At 49.1% G+C, this 25,519-nt stretch overlaps 1 protein-coding gene across 1 annotated transcript in view; it reads left to right on the top strand.

Annotated features, from left to right (window-relative positions):
* The window catches only part of Myo16 (myosin XVI), a 394,733-nt gene extending 381,267 nt beyond the window's left edge, over positions 1-13,466 (top strand). Inside the window, exon 34 of the mRNA XM_026399873.2 lies at positions 13,239-13,466. Coding sequence (XP_026255658.2) covers positions 13,239-13,466 — 228 coding nt within the window. The remainder of the gene's footprint in view (positions 1-13,238) is intronic.
* The last annotated feature ends 12,053 nt before the right edge of the window (positions 13,467-25,519 follow it).

Raw genomic sequence — 25,519 nt, 5'->3', positions numbered from 1 at the left:
GGGACTCTAAGACACCCGGAGGAGGTCCCAGCAGCAGCTGCTGCACCTGCCAAACCCCTTCCCTCCTCTTCTCAGGAACGGAGGAGAGCAGGTTTCTCTGGGTGGGAGCAGGGGCAGGAGCAGTCACGGGAAGGGGACCAGCCACTGCACTGGGAGCCACAGCCAGGGGCCCCAGCTCCCCCTGCGGTGGCACAGACTCCCTTGCCCACCTGGGATCCTCCATCCCAGAGCTCCACACGAGTCGTGCAGGAACCAGGAGGAGGCCCGGCACGCTCATGGCACATGGAAGGCATCCACTCACAGGCTCTGGCCTTACCACTGAACGCCTCTGTGTCAAGCCGCCGGCAGAGTGAACTGGGTGGCCCCCTGGTCCTCTTCACCATTTGTCTGGGTGACTATTTTATCGCTGCTGCTGAACGTTATTAAATGTAGAAGTTTATTAGCTTAACTTAATCTCCGTTATTTAGAATCCTTAATTACTCTTTTAAGTTAGTGAAAATCATGCTTATTCATATCTTCCAATGTTAGGATGATTGGAATGCTGCTTATCAGAAGTTTTAATAGAAAATGATGAGCAGTGGTACTCCCAGCTCACCACCCCTCTCTCTCTCTCTCTCTCTCTCTCTCTCTCACACACACACACACACACACACCCCACACATGCATTCATTCGTGCACAAAGTTTTCCACATGTGTGAATAAAGTTTATAACTCTTCAAAATTCCCTTCCAAAAATCAATGGATTTCTTTCCCTCTGTAACAAGGCCAACCCCCAGGGCACTCTGGCCCTCCAAGGAATGTTCTGAGACTTTCAGGATCTTAAGTGCTTTTAGTGACTGTCAAGAATTGCTTACCTTCAGTTCCCAAGTTGGTGATTCTGAGGGAAACATGGGGAAATCGCGACCGAAAAGAGAGGAGACACTTTCCAGCCAGCAGTGAGCCTGCAGCCCAGGGCTTGCTCTCATGCACCCCTTTGCTAATGATGGCTGAACTCTAACATCCACTTGGACTGGGATGTATTAGCACCTGGTTTCCTTATTTTTAAGAATGGTTTCCTTATTTTTATTTAATCATATTTAATACAGTAACACATGAATGTTTGCTGTTTCTAGAAAATGTTAGAGAACTTAATAAATTAATAGGTACATTGAGTCCTGCAAAGCAAAGCAAATGAAGGTGCTGGCCAACTTGGCTAGGTGGGCAGTGTCCTCACATCCTTGGTCCTCCTGCAAGGGGGCCTGGCACTCCGTGGTTTGGACCCCTACTCCTGTTTTCATGCCTACCCTCACCTCCTCTCCCGCATACCCACAATTCTGCTATGGCTCCAAAGCCAGCTCTCAAATCCTATGCCACATCTCACAGCTTTCTGCTCTCAGTGGTTGTGTAACTGGAACTATAGAGGTGACCAAATGTGGACCCAGTCCTGCCACCACTCAAACCAGCCGTCTTTCGTCTTCTTGTGCCCCTCCCCCTGGATCCAGAGCAAACCCCACACCACAGGTGTCCTGCAGTCTTTCAGTGTGCTCGGCCTCCTCTGCATCCCAGCAGCAGTGATCACTGCCTGAGTTACTCCGAATTAACACTGAACTGCCTTGTGACAGCACTGGATCCTTGTCTTATCCACGCGGTGCACTTGCTGCATCTCTGTGGATTTCCGTCTTGTTGCTCAGGCTGCGCGGAGCTCCTTGAGGGAGTGGGTTATTTGGTGCATCTTGTTAAGTCCTACAGAATCCATCCTGGTGACATCCATTTCATCGCCAGTTAAGCACATTTGTCAACCGGGCAGTAGGCAGGGGGACTTCCTGGAATAGTGTCATCAGTGCCTACAGGGTTGACTGAACTCCGTGTATCTGATTTTGCCTTCTGGATGCCACTTCCTAGCCAGGTGACTTTGAGATTGGAAGATGAATTTCCACATCTCTAATGATGCTAACACTATTTAACCTGATTATTTCACATATTTCTATGCACAGAGTGACCCTGTATTAAATTGCTCCGTGAACATGAAGCAATATGAACGTGGTGTTGGAGAAGGCCCTGGGAACCTTCAAAGTACTGCATTAGGCTGTGGGTTCTACACCCGGGCACACAAATGGGGGAGAGAAATAGAAATACGGAGCATGCTCTACACGTGTCTTCTGTGTTGACACGTAACGTCTGTGGGAGATGATGGGCCTGGATAAACCATGTGGCCAGAGGATACAGGACTTCCTATCACAGGCCCAGGCACAGCAACATGGAAAGGCAGTGTCCTTGAGGATTGTTGAACAAGCAAATGAGAGGAACATACATTCTTTGAAGGGAGAGCTCTAAGATTAATTATCCTCAGCCAGACCTCCTTACATTTGGAATATGCCTCCCCTATTATCCCAAGAAAAATATTTTAAAGGGGATTTAGTACTTAATTTGTATGTTTCTGGTATAAAAGACATTTATTTTTCCTTCTATTCCCTGTTTTCATCATGACCCTGTGACAATAATATGTCATTACTGTCAACATGTGCTAAATATGGGCTATCGATTTTTGCTAAAATCTGCTGGTTACTTGTACTGATACTGCAGTGTTTTCTAAATGAACTAAGGTCAGAGAACAGATTTCAAACAAAACCCATATCCTCAATGCCGCACACATTACTTGGTGAACTGTGCAATAATTAAGTTTCTATTTTGTAACTTTTAGTTAACACGGAAAAAAATACATGCACTCATCCAAGTCCATTTGACTTAAGAAGTTAAAATCAGATGAAAAGTCCAAATAAATGTCTGTTGAAGCTTTACTGAATGTTTCCCAATGCAATGTTACCTCTTATGAAGGTAAAGAATAGTTCTTAATTCCTAAGACATCAACGCATCCATATAGGGTAAGAAATTAAAATCTCCGGCTACCCAGGTAGAGCAACTCTCATGGTCAATAAGACTTTTCACATGTGCTTTGAGGACTGTTTCCTGCTTATTTAAACCTTAAGCAACAGAAGAAACAACCCCCAGGAGTGAACTTGGGGGCTGGCTGTGTTGAGGATCCTCTGGGTTAGGAGGGATGCAACTTGTCAGGTCACGACAAATGCCAATTTCCAATTTCAGGTCGTTTTCTTGATCTTTGGGAAAGAGTGACACCTACCAGCCCTCAAGCCCAGACTTTGTCTTGATTTGCGTTCTGTTCTAAGCCATACTTTTAGGATTTCTTGTGGTGGACCTTGGTTTTACACAATGTTTTTGTCAAATTTCATTTTTATTTTTTTTTCCTCCACCATCTTGTTAGCACTGAGTAGAAATGGGATTTGCAATTGAAACACTAAAATTCACTATTCAGTCAACCAAGACACTTCCCTCTTTTAATTTCCATAAATGTCAGTATATGCCTCTTTTCACCTTTGGGTGAATAGTCAATAGAAAAATCAATTCTGTGACAAATGAACAGCAACACAATTTTACATCTGAATTATTTAACAAAGACTATTTTTATCCTTGAGGGAAAAGACTTAAGGTAAAAGCTCAGCAGCAAATTATTAACTTGGCATTATAAATGTTGTCCTTAGAGAGGCACATTCATGGGAGATCATGGCAATTTTTCTCAAGTTAATTTGTTCATCTCCCAGAACTCTTTAAATTGCATAATAGGAAATTATTGAAAACAGGTAAATACACATGGAAGTGATGGACCTCCTAAACCTTTAGATCATGTTGTAGTCCAGGTGTGACATCCAGGTTGTGAGAAATTCAGTGTTTTGTAGCCCCTGAAACCAAGTGGAGTACATGTCTCATTTTAAGGAAAGAACTTGCATGAACTCAAATCTATCATTTTATCAAGCTCTATCCCTATTTCTAACTGATATTTCCTGGATGTTGGAAAACACAAGATATTCTGCAATCTGAGCAGGGAGATGGAAACCAGATCCACGTCTTGTCTGTCTGGACTTGACATGGGCAGCCTCCCAGAATCAGAAGGGAGCCGTTCATCACTCCACGTTCTGAGCCGTGAGGTGCCAATCACCTGGGTCAGAGGTTGCCTGGTTATTTTTAAGGACTACTGTTTCCATAAAGGAAGGGGATGTTCTGAGGGGCAGCATCCCAGCCCCATGGGAAATGGGTTTGGACCCTGACCATCAGGCATTTGCTTGCGTGTGCTGGGCTGACTCTGGGTCCTGCTGCAGAGGCCTGTATTCACACTGGGTGCTTTCCCATTGTCCCATCCGTCCTTAGGACCTGAAGGGCAGATGGTGACAGAGGGCACTCTTTATGTGAGCCAACCCAGCAGGAGGCTGTTCATGAAAATGCTGCCCCGGCCTGATGGTAGTCCACGGGGGTGGGGGGGGTGGGGGGTGGATCTAGTAAGACCATCTTGGGCCCCAGGGTTACAAAGGGGATGCGTCTGTCACTTTTCTTGAGGGACTGTTTTTTCCAGCTCTCTATAAACTGTGACTTCCTGCCTCCTCACTCCTGAAGGGCAAGAGCTCCCCTAAGCCAAAGTGTGCAGATCTCTTTGAATGTCAAGTTTAAAAACCCCAGAACAATTTCCAATTATTTGTTTAGCTCCTCCACCAAACACGTGTTTTCCAAGACATTTAAACTGACAGAGACCCTGTGCACATTTCCAAAAGCCTGGGTTTGGGGCCTGTTGTAGGATAATACCATCCCCCACTGTGACATCCAAAAATAATAATTCTGGACATATTATAAGCTCATTTGATCCCTTAAGCTCACAGGATTGTCTTATTAGGCCACCAGGAAGTCTATAATGCCTGCCTTGCTCTCTCCATGACCCCACTCACTGACCATCCAAACTCACCCGGGTCTGTTTCAATCCACCACCAGCGAGGGTCGTGGGACCACCCACCCCACTCCCCCACCCCGCAGGATTTTCAAGCAGCAGAGCCTTGTGTATGAGCTCCTGGGGACTTATTTAAAAGTTCTTGTGTGTCAAAGGGACTTGTCTGAGTCTGTGAAGTGTGAAAGGCATCTCAGGTAGGAGGGCTCCTGAGGGCCAGGCGGGTGCTGCTGGAGGGCGTCCTGCCCCCTGCCCCTCACCCCTCAGAGGTGAGGCACCACCTGCTGCATTCAGAAGAATGAACCTACAAGTGAAATAGATCGTGATAATGTGTCACCTTCCTCGTGAACACGGGCCAAGCCTTCACACACTCACTAAAATCAGTTTGAACTTTTAAAAATTCTTACCTTTAAAAATAAAAAAGCTCTAAACTTTTACTTTTTTTCTTTTGGTATAACTTCCTTTAGTTTTAAATCACCTTTAAATTGTAGTTGTAATTCTAATGTTTTGCTAAGAGTTGAGAGGGCTTCTCTTTAATCGCCAAGGGAAAACTGGGTTCCATTTGCACAGGGTCATAAACTGTGAGAGGGCTTTCCTGCGGCATGATCTGATTTGGATGTCAGGATTATCCCCACTCAGCCACGCTTAGGGACTTTTCAAGTCACAGAGCTAACAGTGGCAAAATCACAACACCCTATCTGTGTGGCAGATGGAGTGCCTTTCTCTTTCCTCCTTTGCTTTGTGTTTTGCGGTGCTGGGGATGGAGTTCGGGCGCTCTGCCTCTGAGCGACACCCCACACCTTTTCATTTTTTATTCTGAGATAGGTTCTTATTAAGTTGGCAAAGTTTGAACCCGTGATCCTCCTGCCTCGGTCTCCCTAGTTTCTGGGACTACAGGCGTGTGCATAGGTACGGTTTTAAGGCAGTTGTGTAAGTCATCTACACGTGTCACCAGGCCCTCAGCCAGTCCTTAGGAGACGAATGAGGCCCGCTCCCACTCTGTGGCCGGTCAACCCAGCCAGGAAGCCCTTGCTCACCGTTAGGGCCAGCTCAGGATCCACCCAGGCAGCAGCTCTGGAGTCCAGGTTTTCCAGAAATATCTTCAGGTCAGTGCCCAGCCCCAGCTCAGACTCAGTGTGAGGTTTGTCATCCTTGTTAAAGAAGGAAGTCCCCTGTCTTGGCTGGCAGTTGTGCACATCGAGTCCTGTGGATGTCCCTCCTGAGTTCATTCTCTTTTCCAACTGGTTAGTGACCACTCACATCCTGAAATTCAGACCTGAGGCTGCTTCCTCTGGAAATCTCCCCCACAAAACCCCTTCCCAGGTAGACCCTTGAACGTTAGAGCAGAACACACCCCTCTCATTCGCCCTGCTCTGTCTCTGCCTGGTGGGACACAGTGAGACCCTCAGGGATTTGCCTGTCTGAAGCTCCGGAGAAACTACACTGTGCTCCCTGTCCTCAGAGCACCCTGCATCGGTCCCAGAGGGTGGTGGGTATGCAGGGCTTCCTGTTTCCCGGGTCAACACTCAGCTTTGGCTTCTGGAAGATACTGGTCATGCACAAAGACTGTGGTGTGATATAGACCAGAAAAAAAAAAAAAAAGAATGAGGAAGTAACTAGTTCCCTGAAACAGTAAGGATGAGATAAATCTTTGAAAGCAATGGAACAGGACTAAGTTAAGCAATGCTAACAGGGCATCTTGACCGTGCAAGTGAATCAGGCGGCCTTATGTCCTGTGTGAAGCCATTGACCCCACACTCACCTGGCAGCAGCATCCCTAGTCTCCCAAGTTTCTTTTCTCTTAAACAAAATGTTTCCTCTTCAATAGCAGAATGAAAAACTTGTTCCAAAATCATTATTTCCTTTTAGACTTTTTTCATTTTTACACAGCAGGGTTCAGAACCAGTACCTCACACTTGCCAGGTAAGTGCTCCACCACAGAACCACACCCTGGATCTTTTTATTTCTAATTTTGAGACAGGTTCTTGCTAAGTGGCTGAGGCTATCCTTGAACTTGCCATCCTCCTGCCTCAGCCTCCCCAGTAACTGGGATTACAAATGTGCACCACCATCCCTGGCTTATTTTTGCTTTTTAAAATGATACTGGTTAGTTGATCGTGACATAACAAATAATGGTGAAGGAAGTGACACATGATTTTGTTGCTACCACTGGGTCAGAAGAGTTAAAGGAATTAGGATAAATACTGATTTAGATGTTTGAACCATGTTGAATACTATGTTAAATGTTTTGTTTTTGGCCTCTATATTACTGGACCACAGGTAAATAACACTCGTAGTTGCTGCATTGGTTCTAAAATATTAAAGCTCTTTCACAATCACAAATAGGCTTCTCGTGCTTCACAGTCCAGTAGATTTAATAAATCTAAATAAAGCAGATTAAATACAGAATACTGTCTTCCTGTTTGGAGCCTCTTCAGCTCATGATTCTAAAATACCCCCGAATTCTGCCGTGTTGAAGGTAGTGGCTATCACATATGCTTACACAGAATTTTAACCTTCACGTGAGACATAACCTGTGGATGTCCTTTTTTTTTTTTTTTTGTAAACAAAGATCAATAATGTTAATATTTTAGATCTCCTTTAAGCCATTCTGGCAACTGTCCTTACATGCCTGGTAGATTTTACTCAATGGCTGTTAATCCCTGCATTAGAGAGTAGGGCTACCCGTGGGATCCCCCAGGGAAAGGATTCATTCCCTGCTTGGGTTGGTTATTGCAAGCATCAGATCTTTGCGGACCAAGGAGCCATGCTGATGGATCCAAAGGTGGTGTGCTCTGCGGCTTCACTCCCGGGCCATTCCAGACATCCGTGTCCTGCTTGAGTAGGGTTCTCCGGTGGACTGTGGGCTCAGAAGTCTCACCTCTTTTATTGCACATGGAACCAAATAATTCTAGGAAACCGAGAACAGCTTTCCAAGGGTACGGAGCGTTTTTCTTTTTCCGCAGAGGAAAAGATCCCTCTGGGGTCTGGCCTCTTCTGTCAGGACCCCTCCCGAGCACCCGGCTGGGACCACCAGCCCCTGGTCTCACTTGGCCTGACGCTGCCTCAGTGCTTCCTAGAAGGACTCGGGCTGCAGGGCCGCCCTGGGCAGGAGTGCTTTGCCGAGGACCTTGCCTGGTGGGGTTTGGTCGCTAGGAGAAATCGTGGACACAAGTTCAGCCTTCAGGAGACATGCGTTCTGTTCCCGAGTGAGGACAGAGCTGCACACTTGTCCAACACACTGCCATTGAGCAAAGTTGCACGTGCCACCAGGAGGAGAGGCACGGCCATTAGGGAGGTCTGGATTCCGTCTGGTTTCTATGCTTGATCTTCCTTTAAAAACTGGTCTCCATTTTTAATCTGTTTCCCTATCTTTCCTGCTTTCTTTTAGGTTAGCTGAATATTTGTTCTCTTTCTTTTCCTTTATTTTCCTTTGTGGCTCAAGTGACCTCTCACTCTGCCCTTCGGGGTTTTGCAGGGGGATAGAGCCCCCTCCTGGCTGCTGCAATGGGATTCCGCTGCCTTCCCCTCTCCCCGGCCCTGCTCCAAGGTTGACACAGCTAAACTTGACTTAACCCCACCTGGCTCTTACAGTTATAGTTGGCGTTATTCTGTGTTTATGTATGCTTTAAAGTCTGTCAGAGTTCCAAGCATATAATTTATATTTACCCGTGGGCTTATTGAATCTATCTTAAATTTCCATTTCTCCATCTGGGATCATTTTCCTTCACCCTAAAAAAACTTCCTACTGTCTTTCTATTAGTGAAGAATTTTGACAAATTACTTCCTTTTTGTTTGTCCAAATGCTTCTGAAACTCAATAAAAATTCAATTTATAATTAAAATTGTAATCTGTCCAAATTATCAGTGATTTGACCTATAATTCATTGTTTTCTGGCCACCAGTGTTTCTATTAAAGAGACAGCCTTCATTTTCATTATAGTTCTTTTAAATGTGGAACATCTTTTTCTTCTGAATTTCTGAAGCTTTGTTCTTTGTCTTACAGTACTGTTAATGTGACATCCTGTGTTTGTTTCTGTTGCTGCTCTTGGTGGTGACACGTGTGTTTATCTGTCATGTGGATTGTGAGGTTCCTAAATGTATGGACTGATGCCTCCACCAGTTGGGGAGACTGAACTCCTAGACCATGGGTTTGCCATATTCTTTGTATCTCTTCTACTTCTTGTTTATGGCTATTTCTGATACTTCTTCTATCGGCCCTCATTTCCTCTGTTCCCACAAAACATTTCAGAGTCTTTGTCTGCTAAACCCAATATCTGAACCAACTGTGAACTGCTTTACTGATTATTGGTAATCTTGTGGTGACCTCTTCACGTGTGCAGTGATTGCTAAGTGCGTGCTAAGCCTTGTGTGTAAGTACAGGCACTGGAGGGTGTTTTCTTTCACCTGAGAGAGTTCCGCTGTCCTTTCCTGAGAAGCCAAGGTGAGGGCTCATCATCTGAATCAAGTCAGAAATCAAGTCAGAAGGGGCTGCGAAGCCTGCTTGCCTCCAGTCCCTCCCAGTCCTCTGCTGACCCTCCTGTGCTTTCGACGGAGAGCTATCAGGCCTTTGCTCCTTAGCACCAAAGGCCACAGGAGGCCCAGCTCTGCGTCTCACACTCCCAGCTTCACTTCCAGCCTCCTACTCCGCCCAGATTCACACTCTGCACAGGTTTTGAGGATGAGATTATCTGGCGCCTGAGGCTGCCACCCACCTGTCAGCCTCCTGCTCGGGAAGCACTTCCATCATTAAAGAGGGTTTCCTGGGCTCTTTGTAAGCTTCAACCTGAGGCCACAGTCACCAGATCATTGAAGAGCTCCCAAGTGCACCGTGTGCAAGTGGCTGTTCACCGGAGGCTCCCCAGGTTTCCAACTTGTATCTTTGTCCTGTGCAATGTCAAATGCCACATGGTTTCTCTTCCCAACAGAAAGGGCTCTCTGGGCGCCTGCCTGTAATCCCAGTGGCTCGGGAGGCTGAGGCAGGAGGATCATGAGTTCAAAGCTAGACTCAGCAAAAAGTGAGGCACTAAGCAACTCAGTGAGACCCTGTCTCTAAATAAAATACAAAATAGTGCTGGGGACATGGCTCAGTTGTCGAGTGCCCCTGAGTTCAATCCCCGGTACCACACACGCACACACACGCACACAAACACACACACACAAGCACAAAAAGGCTCTGTGGACCTGTGGAAGAAAAAGAAAAGCAGCTGGTAATCACCAATTCACTTCAGAAGGCTTCTGCCCACCTAGAATTCGGTCACTTGGGCAGAATTTTTGAAGGTTTTAAAAATATGACTTTTGTAATTAACATTTTTTTATTGGGTACAGTAACCCTCTATAAGCGATTTAACACAATCCGTGCTGTCCAGAAGTGGGAGATCCTGGCTTTATTTCCTACACATGTGAACACAAAAGTTGTGTTACTTAAGAAAGACATCTCAAAAAGTCTGGGGAAAATCATTAGCTGAGCTGGTGGACATATTCTTCCAGCAGTTAAATGTTCTTCCCCACGAGTCAATCTGGCGATGTTATTTTTCCAGAAACCACCACTGTATGCCACCTGTGAGCTGAGGACCATGCACAGGAATACCCCAGGGAACCAACAGAGCATGTGCTAGTGGAGGGCGATGGGGACCCCAAGCCCACTCCTGGAGACTCCCACAGACATCACCAACTCCCAGTAGAAGAAGGAGGAGGGAAGAGCGTGGGGTGGGAGGCTCTGGTCCTGGCTGTTGCCGGGTGATGGTCACGGTGTGCATTCAGAGCTAAGGACAGGGCTCTGGAGCCACACTGCCTGGCCTCACCATCTTCCATGCAAATTTCTTGCCTTCTCTGTGCCTCGGTTTCCTTAGCCACAAAATAGCAGCACCTGCTTTGTAGTCACGTAAGAGGAGCAGTTTTGTCAGTGTGTAGAAAGGCGCCTGGCACATACTTAACCTGCCAAAGTGTTTGTGAACTGACGAAGTGTTGTGCACACTCCCCACCACCCTGCCCTCTGGGCTCACTCCATTGACACCAGATGATTCTGCCTTCCACAACATCTGCCCTGCAGAATCTCTCATTTCTGCTCAATTCTGGCAGAGTCCTGAAGTCTAACAACAGGGGCCCTTTAAGGACCACCAGCCATTGCCCCTCCCTTTCCACTGGAGCCTAGGGATTGTGGTAGGGATCAAACCAGCAGTGTCCCGTCCCACACCCAGGGCTTTGTGGTGCTGTTGTTGCTTGCTTATACATTCAGTTTGGGGACATTTTGCTATCAAGACTGGAAGTTTCGTGAAGTTCCAGAGACTGGAGACCGACTTATGGACTCGGAATACTCTTTATGGCTTCTGTCCTAACACTGGCTCCTTGATTCTGTCCCTTGAAAATCCCTGCTGCCGGGAAACAGGGGCTCAGCAGAGGCTTAGAGTTGGGCCGGGCGCACTGACAAGCCTGGCTGCCTCCAGGTGACCTTCTGACTCTGAGGACCACGGCCTCTTGACCCTGCCATGCTTTTGTCTCTGTTGTTTGGATGGAGAAGCTTCTGGGCAGAAGTAGGACCGGAACGTGGTATTTGGTGATTTGGAGATGGGGTGAGAGCCCTGTGCTTTCTCGTTTCTCCACGGTCCTCCCAGTCTGATCTCCAGGATCTCGCTCTTTCTGACTGATGTCATGACGTGGATCTAGAATGTTCCCCAAGCCCCATGTGCTCAAAAGTGGGGCTCTGGGGAAGGGGTTGGATCATGAGGGACTCTGACCTCATGGGTGCGTTAATCCCTGGATGCCCGAGTGAACCCCTGGGAGGTGGGACCTAATTGAGGAAGGTCACCTGGGTGTGCCCTGGACGGGCTCCCTTCTCCAGGCCTGTCCTCTCCCTCTGCTCCCTGGCTGCCATGAGCAGAGCAGCTCTGCCCTGCCAACCCTTCTCCATGACGCTTCTGCGTCGTCTCAGGCCCGGGTCTTGGAGTCAGCCAGCGTGGCCTGGATCCTCTGGAACCTGAGGTTGTGGCTCAGTGGTGAAGTGCTCGCCTCACACATACGAGGACCTGGGTTTGATCCTCAGCACCACATAAAAATAAGTAAATAAAGGCATTGTGTCCATCTGCAACTCAAAATATTAAAAAAAAAACCTTTAATCCTTTCATTTGTTTTTATCAAGGATTTTGTTCACAGCAATGAAAAGCTGACTAATATAATCAGTCACTTTGGAGAAGTCACAAAACTGTCGTTTACAATTCCTATCTGTTATGGATGACTGGCTGCTAGTCGAAAAGGGGTGCCCACAGCAACATCACCCAATCATCCCCTGTGCCCAGGATCAAGTCAGGCAGGGCTCTGTCTTCAGGCCTTTGGAAGAAGAGGGAGTAGCCAGTCCAGTTGCACGTTCAGACACCTTCCTCTTGAGGCCTTTCCACCTGCAAGACCCTGCAGTTGCTACGTTAGCAAACTGCTCTGTGTCACTGCCACAACATGGAGTGTCACTTGATACGCCAGCGAGGTTCTCGGGCACAGCTGCCTGCCTTGGGCACGCTGGCCTGATGGACAGTTTCTGGGTTGGTGTGTGAGTTCTCTGTCCCACTGTGAGAGGCCTGCAGTGGCCCTCGCATCTCTCAGAGCCGTGGCCTTTAATTCAGGGAACATGTGGACCAGGGTCCCTGGAGCAAGAGGAAAAGACAGACAGACACACAGAGAGAGAGAAAGCTAGGACCAGCTGGCAGCCAACCTCTGATGGAGTCGGACTGACCCGGAGCTGGCCCAGTTCTTATCTGTCTGTAGACTAACCCTACCTACATGTACAGGTTTCATCCTCAAAGGTCATTTGTGGTGAAGTCTTAGCAGAGAAGGCCATCTGAGGGACACAGGACTGGCGCAACATTAGGGTTATCCTGTTATGCTCAGGAGTTTCTGTTCTTGGGAGCTGGTGCCTGAGCCCAAGGTCCTGACTGATATAACTCTGAGCCTTTGGACAGAGTTTCCTCGGTCACCATAGGAACTGGGCCATCTGGACCTGCAGCTCTGCACAGGAAGTTCCCAGCACAAACACAGCCTCAAGAGAATCAAAATAACTGACTCTCCTCATGGACCCTGTGAGCTGGGTCCATAAAAGCATTGTGGTCAGGACGGGGCTGTGCTGCGCTGGGAGTCATGTTCAGGTGTTAGCCCGTGGGTAGAATGCGGGGAAGTTTGAGGAGTCTGTTTCTCGGAGAGTGTCTGTTACCGACAAATGCAAACAAAACGTGAGCCATCTAGAGAGCACGCATAGTCATGGGGTGAAGGGCAAGGGGCTGTGGAGTCTTTCCTGTACCATCTGGAGGTGTGGCACCTGCTGACCAGTCCAGCGACCTCCTGCTGTGCTCCTCCCTGGCCACCTCACTCGCCAGGCTTGGTGGAGCGGCCTCCTCCCACCCAGTCCCGACTGTCAAGTCCAGGCGCTCCTGGCGCACTCTGCACTCGCTGCCACGTCTGACGGCTTTGCTCCCCTTCTCCCCGCACAGGTCATCCATCAGCTGAGGCTCTCGGAGAATGAGAGCGTGGCCCTGCAGGAGCTCCTCGAGTGGAGGCGCAAGCTGTGCGAGGAGAGAGAAGACTGGCAGCAGGCCCTGCACCACAGCGAGCCCAGGGCGCCTCCGCCGCCTCCCTGCAAGAAGCCCACTCTGCTGAAGAAGCCCGAAGGGGCCTCCTGCAACAGGCTGCCCTCTGAGCTCTGGGACACCACCATCTGATGGCCCTGGACTGCAGGCCCGGAGCCAGACTGCCTAGTGAATCCAGGTGCATCCAGGCAGCTGCCTTCCGACACGCTGGGTCTTCCCTCTGCGCATTCACACGAAAAAGCACAGGACATTGACTCTGGCTAGACAAGACTTCCTGTGTGTGTGTGTGTGTGTGTGTGTGTGTGTGTGTGTGTGTGTGTCCTCGTTCTTTCTTATCCATTTTGTGGTAACACACTCTGATTTTCGGGATCCACGTCTATAGGGTGCACTGCCCCTGGAAAAGGACAGAAAGGCTGAGGAGAGCGTGGGTGAGCGGAGGGTGCAGACAGCAGTGTGGGAAGCAGAGCTGCGCGACTGTGTGCTGTGTCCCTTCAGCCCCAGACACGGCCTTGGTCCTCGTGAGCACTGGCCGAGGTGCAGTGCACAGGACATACCTTTTGTTTCTTTGTAGGTGCGTGTGTTTTGTTGGAATTTCAAGCCTGGTAATCATTTACATGTTTATTATTGTATTTTATAACTTTCTGAAAATGGTGGTGCTCCCTTTCTTCAAAAATACAGATTTTAAAAGGTCATTTCTAGTTTTTTTTTTCCCTCCACACACCTTTTTTTTAACCGAAAGCACGTGGAACCCTTGAAACGGCCGCTGTGGCTTTGCCGTGTCGCCCTGCAGAAGCCTGGGCGAGTCCAGGTCTGGCTCCCCTCGGTGAAGAGGACGCAGTCCTGCACTGTGTTTTGGGTAAGCGGCTTGTGCACCCCCTAGTTGAACCCCACCCCCCATACCAGCTTTGGTGTAGGCTACAGGCAGTTCGTGGCACTCGAACTCACGGCTGGTGTTGCACAAAAGGTGTAGATGAGCAGACGGAGCCACGCTGCTTCCCGCAGCCACATTGCATTGCAAGACGCCCGCGAGCCACGTTGCATGCCTCGCTTGCTGTGTCCCTCACCTGCTGTGACGCAAGCCTTGTCCCCCTGTGCTTCCCCTGGCTGTCGGGAAATTCTGGGCAGTGCCCGGACCCCTCTGTCTTGCTACACGGGCCTTTTATCCATACCAGCCTTTGAAAAGTTACTGTGCCAATAAAAGGGTCAACTGTGTTCTGCGTTTACTTATTGGGGGCGGCCGTCCCCGGGCACTCCTGTTTCCTGGTCAGCTAGGCGGGCTGTGGAGGATCTCTCCCACCTTCTTCATGGGTTCACCTCCATGGCAGTTGGCAAGCTCCGTCTCCACGGGGTCTGTCTTACAATACGAGCTTCCCGCCCCTTCAGGTATGGCAGTCCAGCAAACCAGGAGGCAACTGACCTGAAAAGATTCCAGAAACCCCGAGAGAAGCCGCACGCTGTCCCGGAGGGTCACGAGAGGGAGGGCCACATGGGGAAGCCAAGGGAGGCAGGAAGCGGGGAGCCGAGGCTGCACTGTATGTCTGCAGGGGGGCGGGGTGCCAGGAGCAGGCCCCGCATGGGCTCCGGGGGCAGGAGCGGGCCCTGGCTGCCTGTGGTGACTTGGGCAGGTGGACGGCCTGGAACGCCAGCCGGAGCCCGGTGAGAGCTGGAGAGGAGGTGCTGGGGTGTGGGCTCTGAGTGGCTGGTTTGCTGTCTCTAGCTGGCCGTGGAGAGCTGAGGCCAGTGTCAAAGCAAGAGAAGAGACCAAGGCACAGCTGGGCATGTCCACTGCACCAAGCTGCTGCCATCCAGCCCTTGCCAGGAGGCCCACAGTGAGGGCACTGGAGCCGCCCCTCCTCTCTACCCTCGCCCTCACTTCTGACTCCCTAAACCCTGGCCCGTGGTAACACAGGTGTGGTAGTACTCTGTGGCCGGCCCTCGCTGGTTATAGGCGCTTACAGGTCTTAGAATTCCAAGTTTGTACTGAACCCCCCGACATACATACATGATAGACATTAATGGGGACCCAGGTAGAACATGGTCTGCTCCAGACTGCCCCGGGGAGAACTGGTTTCCTGTGTCCCTGAAGCACCTGCTGCAGCCCCTAGGGGCGTGGTACCTGCTATTTCTAAAACACACTGTCCAGTTTGGCTGCGATGACAGATTACCATAGGTCAGGTGGCACAGACATTTATCCTCAGAGCTCTGGAACCCACCAGGAAAGTCAAAACCCAGGGCTCCTCCAGATGTGGTGTCCAGTGAGGGCTCCCTTCCTCGTCTCCAGATGGGCAGACAGGGGGACGGAGCAAGCCGAAGGGCCTAGTGCCCTCAAGAGGCTCCACCTCATGGCAGTCACTTCCCAAAGTGTCACTTCTGCTGTCACTTCTGCTGTCACGCTGGGGACTAGGTGCCAACATCTCCTCTTGGGAGCACACATTCAATTCGTGACGCTGACATGCCTACAAGGTAATTGGTATCATCTTTGTATAAATACCAAAATTGAAGTTCATTGTTTTAAGTAGCCCATTAAAATATAAACCTTCATCTTTATGGCTCTAACATGCCATTTTTTAACTTAATACACATAAATTGTCATCTTAGTATATCAAAATATGTCTTCAAAAAATCAAACCCAGTGAAGTTTTTTGGATACACAGATGTGTGAAACTGTATTGCAAGACTGTTGTAGGGACCCACACCTCCTGAGGGTCCAGATCACACTACTCCCTTCACAAGGCACAGTGTGCGGGCCTGTATAGCCATCAGGGGCCCTTAACAGTCACCCGTGGGTACCAGGAGCATCATCAAATGTGGCTACTCCACCTCTCCAGGGATCCCTCTGCCTCCTTCAAGGTTTATCAACCTCTGAAAGGAAGCCACACCCACTGCACGTGCAGAAAAATCGTGGTGTGCTCGCTGCTTAAGCACCACCTGCTGCACCTGTCTACTTACCTGGGAAATCAGAGGGGCCTCCACGTGTGGCCATTATTGTGGGTATTACGACTAAGACTACCACACTCCTTGCAGACAAAGCCCTAGTCTTCGTGCCTATTAAAGCTCCTTTTGGAATGACCAATGATCGCTCCATTGTAAGAAAGTAGACAGAGGCACTATTCTGGGTCATAAAGCTCTACATATAATTTCCTATAAGCAAGATTCCAACAGCTACATATGCTTACAAAATAATGATGGTATTTTAATTGCCATGAGACCATAAGGTATGAATTATGATATATTATTGGGCCTGCAACCTTATGTTTAGCAACATAATTGGTATGAATTATTACCCTATGTTTAAACAGTGCCCAATCCTATTGCTTTTTTGGAAATTATTTATGAGAGGGCTCTAAAAAAACTACTATCAGAATGTTTACGGTGGGTTAAAATGATTTAAAATGTTTTTTTCTGGGGTGGAAAAACATCATTACTATTCTTAAAGAGTGGTATCTAATTTAGTAGAGTTATGATTATATAAATCTACTCAATAAAGGTAACGACTAATTAAAATCTGAGATTTGTGAACAGACTTCACATATAAACATTACACAAGTTGAACAAAAAGTACATTATGAATCCAGAATCTAGAAAAACTCCCCAGGTGTCCACCTCTAGCCAGACATCGAGTTCAACTCCTGTCTCAGCAACAAGCACAGAGTGTTGAGCTACTGCTCACCTCTGAGGGGGCCTGCTCACCCCAACTGTCACGTCAAGTGGCTCATTCTCCCCATAACTCAGATGTATCATTTTGGTGAGAAGTAATGGAATTGATTTCTACTCTAATTCTCATAAAAAAATACTATCAATGAAAACATCTCAAAATTACTGAAGCAGGAAAAAATAACCCTATATTCCAAATAAATTTTAGCATGAAATTTAGCACTTTTCAAATTGTTTTTAGCAACACACAAAGATCCGTACAGTGAAGATGAAAGCCATTATATTTCTATTTACTGGGGAATGGTAAGTTCACTGCTTTCAAAAAAGCTAAAAGCATAATTTCTACCTTCATTCTTCTTCCTTTACATCTTATTCATCAGCAGGAACTTTGTAAAATAATTCCTCTACAAATAATGCTCTACCCTGCCAGGTGTCCTCGTGAATCACAAAGGTTTCTGAGATGGCAGATCGGGGCGCAGCAGGCTGGGTCTCAGGCAGGAAAGAATTTCCTTTGTAGATTTTTCACTTTGCCTAAGTACTGCAGACCCCTGGGATGTTCTATTATTGTGGTTTCCATAAGTTTCTCTAAAATCCAGGATGCTTTGTAAACTTTAAAGATGATATTTTTCAAAGGATAAGTCTTATTAGAAGCCTATAATACATTTCTGTCACCTGTTCTAATTTCTCAGCTAATTTTCCTGGGTTTTTGAAGTGTATTTATGCTTTAAATATCATTTTTATATGCTTTGACATAACGTGAATATAATCTGGATTTTATGTGGCTTACCAGATCATAACAATGGCAGAAGAAAATTTTGATGTCTTCTCATAAAAAAATAATTCAAGGTGAATGAATCTACTTGTTCATTTCAATTGTTGTCTGATAATAGGAATTCACCAAATGTACCCTCTCCATCCTTTGAGTTGTGGTCCTCAGGCACTCCATGTGTCTGCCGGCTCACCTCCCCAACAGCCCCAGGGCCATGTGTGGCTTCAAAGGGAAGCTGGGAGCCCCTGTGCTTGGGCTACACTTTCCTAATGTCACCATTTGGTTTCCAAAGTCTAAAGAAAATGAAAGAGAGTTAAACTATTGATAAATCCTAAGGGGGATCAAAGCTCTATAGGAAAATGGAAGAAAACCAAATTCAATTTGAGGTTTTGATCTTTTAAGCTTTTAACAAACAGAGGCTGGAGGTGATCTAAAACAGTTACTCGAAAAGTCTCCCTCTGCCATTTTCTGAGGACAGGTCTCCTTCTTGGGCCTGTACAGGGGACTAATCAGTCAAATTGGCTCTTGGTGGTACCAGGACCAGCAGATGCCCCCAACAGGAGCCCTCTTGCTGTTCATCAATAGGACAAAATCATCTCTTTTAATGATACAAAACCAACTTCTGGACCCTTCTGCTCTACGTAGGCAATGCACACGTGTGTGGTAGGGAACTCGCTCCTCCTGAAATGACAACTGCATTTCACGGCTGAAGAACCGTCACGGTTCCCTGGGGCTTAGCCGCTGTCCTGAAAGGTCGACCGTCCATGCCGTAAGAATCAACAAGAGGACAGAAGCCACACAGTCCTCATAAACGTGGCCACAAATACCGAGGGGCATCGAGGGCCAGGAGCTGGGAACTCAGAGGGGACACTCTTTCTGAGGTGCTCACCCTCCAGCCTGGAGACAGAGACATGATCCGTGGTGACCCTAGACTCCCAATCTAGGGTCCCGTTAGAGGTGGCTCCTCAGGGGATATGAAATGGGAGCTTCCCACGTCCCCCGCCTTCGCTAGTTCAGACGGCCACTCACGGCCCACAGGTTGCCCACCGTGAGCAGCGCAGACCTTAGAGGTCCAGGTCGCTCGTCTCCTGGTTCAGTCCTGACCGTGGGCATCCGACACTAGGAAGCAGCTTCCTGACCTTTCTGGAGCCCGCACCCCCGGCCATGCTTGTTACTCAAGTAGACTGTTTAACAAGCCTCCGCAGAAGCTCTGGCTCCCCGCAGCAAGCCCGGGCTGCCATTTCATCCAACCCGAACCACTGCCCAGGGCCTGCCAACTCCACGAAGCACCTCAGCGTCCAGGGGCCTGCACCTCCTGGCTGCCACGTTCTGACTGTGACTGCAAGTGACCATGAGTAAGGCACACCCACCTGAGACCAGCCATCTCCTGCAGGATGGCAGCAATGACCACCAGGAGCGTACGCAGTGAGTTAGATCTTGCTCAGTTATTCCTACATGGTCCTAATTTGGCACAGGGGAAGGGTGAAGCCATCCATCAGAGGGACCCGGGCTCAGGGAGGCACACAGCCCCCCATCAGCATGGCTCCACCCCACCCCCCAGAGGAATGTGTAGGAGCACTGAGGAGCACGGTGGAGGCGTCTCGGGGCCACACCTGCCCACAGGAGGCAGTGACTCCTCCTTCCACTGGTGAAAACTAACGGGAAACCATCTGGGAACTATAGTCAAGAGCTCAGGAAGAAGAAAAATGGCGTTGGTCCAAGAAAACCACCCTACCACAAGATCAAGAGAGACCGACAGCAACGACATCATCAAAAAGAGAAAAAAGAAACAGGAATGGCCACACCCTGGGGCTGGTCAGTAGTGGGCCTATGGTGGCCTTGCTCGGGAGATGGTTAGCCATGGCAACTGGTAAAAAAACAAAACAAAACAAAAACAAAAATGTCCTGAACCAGGAGAGACAGTTGACTTGAAGAAGGGATCTCTCTTCAGGCAGTATCAGTACTACCTTCAGGATATCCAGCCAAATTATCTCATGAGTAGAGGGAAATATGGACCTAGAATTCTGGAGAGGGCCCAGGCTAGAGACAGTGAGCTCCAACCCAGCGTTGCTCAGCCCTCCTCGGCAGCAACACGGTGGCAGAAACAGTTCTGCCTGACACATTGGGCTGCAGCTATGAAATCACCAGAATGAAGCTGGGCCTCCATTTCTCATGGCTCGCTGCAGTCAGCACAGAGATGTCCCTTGTCCAGCCTGTTGGAGCTGCTCACAGAGTCTTGAAAACTAACAGATGCATGTGGTTAAAAGATATTAGCTGTTTCCCAGAGATGTTTTTTATTTGTTTGTTTGTTTTCATTTTTTAAGAAAATTATTTCCTGAAATCTTCAGGAAAAAAAAAATCCTCATCAATTGTATCACCCACAAATCATGGTTTCATTCAGAAGATCAGAACTATGGCCCCTCTCCCAGATGTTTGCCAGATAATGAAGAGATGCCTTAGTCATCCATTGCCACGTAACAACTCACCCCAGCACCCTGCTGAATAAAACACTCAGTATCACCCCGTGCTTATGGGTCAGGCACACCCTCTGGTTCAGGCTCTCTCCTGACCTAAAACCAAGGTCTCATCAAGAATTGCCATTGTCTTGGGATTTGATAGAGGAAATCCTGGAGTTCTGGTAGGCGTCTGCTCTTGGTGGGTCACTGGGTGGTGGGACTCCACTCACGGTGGCTGACCATCCTAGGTTCTTCCCCACAGAGTAGCTAGCAATGTAGCATCTGGTGTTCTCCAAGCAAGTGAGTGAGAACCACAAGGAAGAAAGCCCAGGACATCCCGTCAGCTGAGTCACATCATGTGGGTTAGAAAGAAGTGATGGTCCTAGCCACATGCAAGGGGAGGAGACATGGCCTGGCCAAGGATCCAGGGACCATTGAGCACCATCACAGGTGCAGGTCAGTGTGAAGCACCCAGAGGTGACGTCTCAGCCACCACTGAGCCCACTTCCTGTTCCACACTGTGGCTGCTGTTTCAGCCAGGACTCCAGTGTCCCTCATAAATCCATTCCTATCATATCGATTTGATTTCCAAGAGCATAAGGGCACTCCATCTCTGTGTCTCTCCAGAGACAGCGCTGGCCGGTGAAGAGATGAAATGCTCTTGGGTGGGAGAGCCAAACCCAGGAAATTGGATGTCCAAATCAGCAGAAGCTAGCAATGTCCAGAGAGACACGTGCACCTGGGTCCCGGCAGTGAGGGCCCACACAAGCTGGTCCCAACCATCAGGTAACTGTCTGGTCCCAAAGAAAAACGTGGAAAACAGTGGAGATGGTGGTGGGTGTATGGACAGGATGGAGGCAGAACAGAGATGAAGACCAGGTCGGATACACATCACCCTTGCAGGAAAAGCCCCTTGGGACAAGGCTGAAGAGGGAAGTGAGACGCACCCTACAAATGTGGTAGCACAAGAAGGGATAGCCCTCAACCCTCCCTGCAGAGTCGGCTCTGGCAGAGGTCCCAGCCAGCCCTGCAAGGTGGAGCAAAGCCACAGGGCAGAGGACACAGGAAGCCTGCGGGGGACCCGGAAAGTCATCTGTCTTCATCTTGTTGCTCTAGTACAGTCAACTCAATCTGCGTAGAGATGCTTTTGAACCTCACGGTGCCATCCAAAGACTCAGAGTGTAAGCAAGCTTCCTACTCATCGAGTTAAGAAAAGGCCACACCGTGGTTGAAGGAGCAAAGATGGCGCTCCACTGAGCACAGGAACACAGTGGTTCTTTGCAGAAGGTACCAGCTTGACAGTGAGCAGACCTGCCTGCGTGTGTGCCTGGAGCAAAACACAGAGGAACGTCAGCACAGATAACAAACACGGGACCCGGAGCAGGGAGGTGAGTCCCAAGCGCATCTTTGATCTTTGTCACCAGGAGGTTCTGTAACTCCTGTGACGTGCATCGGGGCGGTCAGGTTTGAGGCCCAGCCCTCATGCGGAGCTTGTGTGCAGACCCTCCGCAGTGCTTTCGGCTGCTCATGAAAGGGAAGGCCATTTCTTCATTCAGCTTCTTATCTCGTGTTTTCCACATAGAGCTTTCGTCCCTCTTATTTAGTTTAGAAAACCGATGCTAAGGAAGCAGAGGAAGCGAGCCCAGGCTGCCTGCGCAGACCTGGACCCAAGGCTCTCTGTTCCCAAACTTCCCATTTCTCTGTGACAAGAACTGCCGGCCCTCCACCCTGCGGGCAGAGCTCACAGCCCACGCGCTGTGTCTGAGGTTTCACTGTCTCTGAACAGAGCACATCCATGTGTTCTCTGCTTCCTAAACAGGGTGCTGGGTGGGGAGTCTCACTCATGGGGACAGGACAGTGGGGCCACCCCTGGAAGAGGCCCATGTAAGGAAGGGTCGACTCTCCTAGGTCTGTCTCCATTCCAGGAGTGGGACGGAGAAGCTGTGGAATGGGGCCTCAAAGACATCCCGAGATGTGCTCAGGTGTCCCCTCCAGAGAGGCACCAGCGTGGCCATGGAACCCCTCCAGCATGCAGATGAGTCAACACCCCCAGGGGATCCCCGGATCTCAGCATCAGAGCAGGTTCGGCCTGCTCAATGGGTGGATGAGTCCCACCGAAGGGCAAAGAACAGAAGAAAAATACAACAACAACAAAAAACCCAGCTTCTTTCCAAGTCTCGTCCAGCCCCAAGGGATATATTGTTTTCATATTTAAATCTTTGAAAAATGTAAGTGATCTATAAAAACGTAAAAGCTGTGCACCTCAGCGGGCTGCCATGCCGTGCGTCAGGGTGTGGCTGCGAGGGCTCCCCTGGGGCTTGGTTTTGCCCCACTTTCCTGAAACTCAGTGTAAAGGATGCTGCGAGGGGCCGTGATGGTCCTCCCGCTGCCCTGGGTGGAGATTCCCTCTGGCTCGGGAGCCCATGACTCTGACAGGTGGCCATTTTTGCAGATGTAACCTGGGTCATGGGTCTGGGGTTTATAGCACCTTTCAGTGTTTGAACAGTGATTGGCTTTATTCCAGGCTCAAGTCTTGCTGATATTTTTATTTATAACTCTTCTGGTTCAAAATCTCTATGCAAAATTTATTTAAAGGTCTTGTTATACTTAACATGGAATTGATTTGAATTTCCTTCTCTTAATCAAGACGAAGCCTCCCCAGGGCTCCTGTTAAGCCATGAATACCAGGTGGAATGAAGGGAAACCAAGTGCTCTCGAGGAATACAATCAACACGTGCTCCCTGCTCTCAGTGTGGTCTGTGCATGGGAGAATACTTTACCCTGAGAAGCACACCACTGGAAAGGAGTTCAATGCGGGCAAATTTTCCAGAATTTGATTTCAGCTTCCAACTCTTTTTTTTTTTTGCTGTTGTTGTTGTTGTTTAGTTGTAGGTGGACACAATACCTTTATTTTATTCATTCATAGGTGGTGCTGAGGACGGACCCAGGACCTCTCATGTACCAAGCCAGCGCTCTACATTGAGCTACAACCCCAGCCTCATCTTTTACTCTTGAGACAATGTTCACTCCTTGAATACACACTTGCTTGCTGCCTGGGGTTTTCTGTGGTGGTGCTGGTTGATTTTGGCTTTTATTCTACCTCTATTGATGTCTGCTTTACGTCCTCTCCTTTTTAGGGTTGTTACATCCTCTCCTTTTTAGGGTGGCTAGGAGAACATCATTTCACATGTCCCAAAGTGTTGTCCATCAATCAGCACTGTAGACTGGGCAGTTCACAGGTGAGAAGTAGACCACAGCCCTGAGCGTGGCAGCAGTGGGGAAGTGTCCCCACCCCAGGGACGGCCGTCCACCACCTGTTATGTGCTGATGCAGCTGAGACAGAGCTGTGAAGACCTGCTGCACTGCTCAGGCCAAGGAGCAGAAGGGCACTCTCATCCTGGGTCAGCCCTGAGCCTGAGAATGAACCAGTTCATCTGATACCTCAGCCTGAACTTCCCAAGTGAGAGGCAGCACTTGCCGTGAAGCCTTCTCCATCAGGATACCTCTGTTCTGTGTGCGCGGTACCTGACATAAGTTTACAAATTCAGATTTCAACACGTGTCTACAGCTCCCTGCTCCGGCACAGGTGGCATTTGTGCATAGTCTTGTCCCAGTAGATGCAGTGCCTGCCCCCAGGAAGTCCCTGCAGGGAGAACACTGGGAAAGTAATTCCTCTTACAGATGTTTGGAAGCAACATTGTCAAGTCCTATGAAGGCCAAGCACCAGGTACTATGAAAATCTAGAGGAAAACCTGACCTATTTGAAGGAGTCGTGGGATATTTTCTAAAATCACCCAGACAGAGACATAAACACGGGCAGGTGAGAAGTGAGGAGAGTGCACCACCCTGTTACCTGGTGGAGTGCAGAGGTTTAGGAATGGGGAGCTCAGACCTTCCACTTTCTTCCACATGACTTGTCCCTTCTAGTTCTCACAAGTTCCTTGCCTGTGCCTTCCCTAGGGCGCCTTTCTTCGGCTATCATGATTTCTGTCATTTCTACAAACCGTGGGGACCTATGGAATCCTGTCTCTTGTGTCCTCAGACTCTAGACTTCTGTAACAACATGCCACGATGGGGTGGTCTGTACCCAGATCTGACCACGTTTTGTCAGTGATGGGTGGATGGAGGGAGGCATGGACGCCTGAGCAGAGGCAACCAAGGAGTCTTCAGGGTGTCAGACCATAGCACTTGTGGCCTGTCCCAAATCTCCAAAAATATGGGTGCTTCTTTAACACCTCAATCATTAGGTGGGACTTTTGATGGACAAGGAAATGTGAAAAAAAAAAAATCACTTAAACTTAGGCCAGTGGCAACAGAGAGACCAGGAGAGCGGCCCAAAAATTCTCCTTTTTCTGCTGCTGGCCACGTAGAATATTAAGAGTCAGAACTACAAAACGGCACTCGGAGAGAAGGGCCGTATCCAGCTGCTGTGGTCTGAACGTTGGTGCCCCCCAAATTCCATGAGTGCCTGTAGCACGTTAAGAGGGCTGGTCCTCAGGAGGCATTGAGCTACGAGAGCCTCATCCTGGTGAAAGGGAGCAGTGCACCTGTTAAAGATGCTCCAGGGAGATCTTTTCCCTCTCTCCACATGAGGACACAGATTCAAGGTGCCTTTGATGAACCAGAGGGCCCTTGCCAGACATGAAATCTGCCTGCACCCTGACCTTGGCCTTCTCAGCCTCCAGATCTGTGTACAGATCACAGCACCATGGCACTTTGATACAGAAGCCCAAGTGGACTGAGGAGGCTGGGTACCAGGGATCCTCCAGCCACTCAGAAGAACCCGGGAGCTTCCGGTGCCCCCTCCCAGAGGAAACCAGGAGGAGGCAAACCACAGCTGCACATCTCAGCCCTCCCCTAAGGTGGCAGCACAGAGTCCAGCAGGCCCTCCCAGGCCTCAGCACAGAGGCTTAAAGCACCCTCAAGGTCACCCCGGGTGGAACAAAGTAGGACCTGATCTTCAACCTGAGAAAAACTGTGCCCAGAGAAAGAGTGGTAGGAGCATCCAGAACAGGGCTGGCGCACACCTGAGGGCCACCCTGCTTGGCTCCAGCTTGGCGGGGGGAGGCGGCTCCGGAGCCAGCTTTCAAGACATGTCCCTGATTTGGTCGAATTCTGTCCCCTAAACCACCCGAGTGGGTTAGCACAGGAATCTTCCCTTCAAGCTCAGGCTGGGGACTTCAGCCAGGGGTTCCGCAAGACATTTACTATCCTGTGAAAGACGGGGTGAGCCGGCTGCTCCTTCTTCAGCACGGTAGTTGGTGCCAGAGGGGACGGCACCCGGGAAGCAGCTCTGCGCTGTACCA

The sequence above is a fragment of the Urocitellus parryii genome, chromosome 2 (assembly GCF_045843805.1).
Source record: "Urocitellus parryii isolate mUroPar1 chromosome 2, mUroPar1.hap1, whole genome shotgun sequence".
NCBI classification, from domain to species: domain Eukaryota; kingdom Metazoa; phylum Chordata; class Mammalia; order Rodentia; family Sciuridae; genus Urocitellus; species Urocitellus parryii.
Note: the sequence above shows the minus strand (reverse complement) of the source record. Positions and strands in the feature narration are given on the sequence as shown.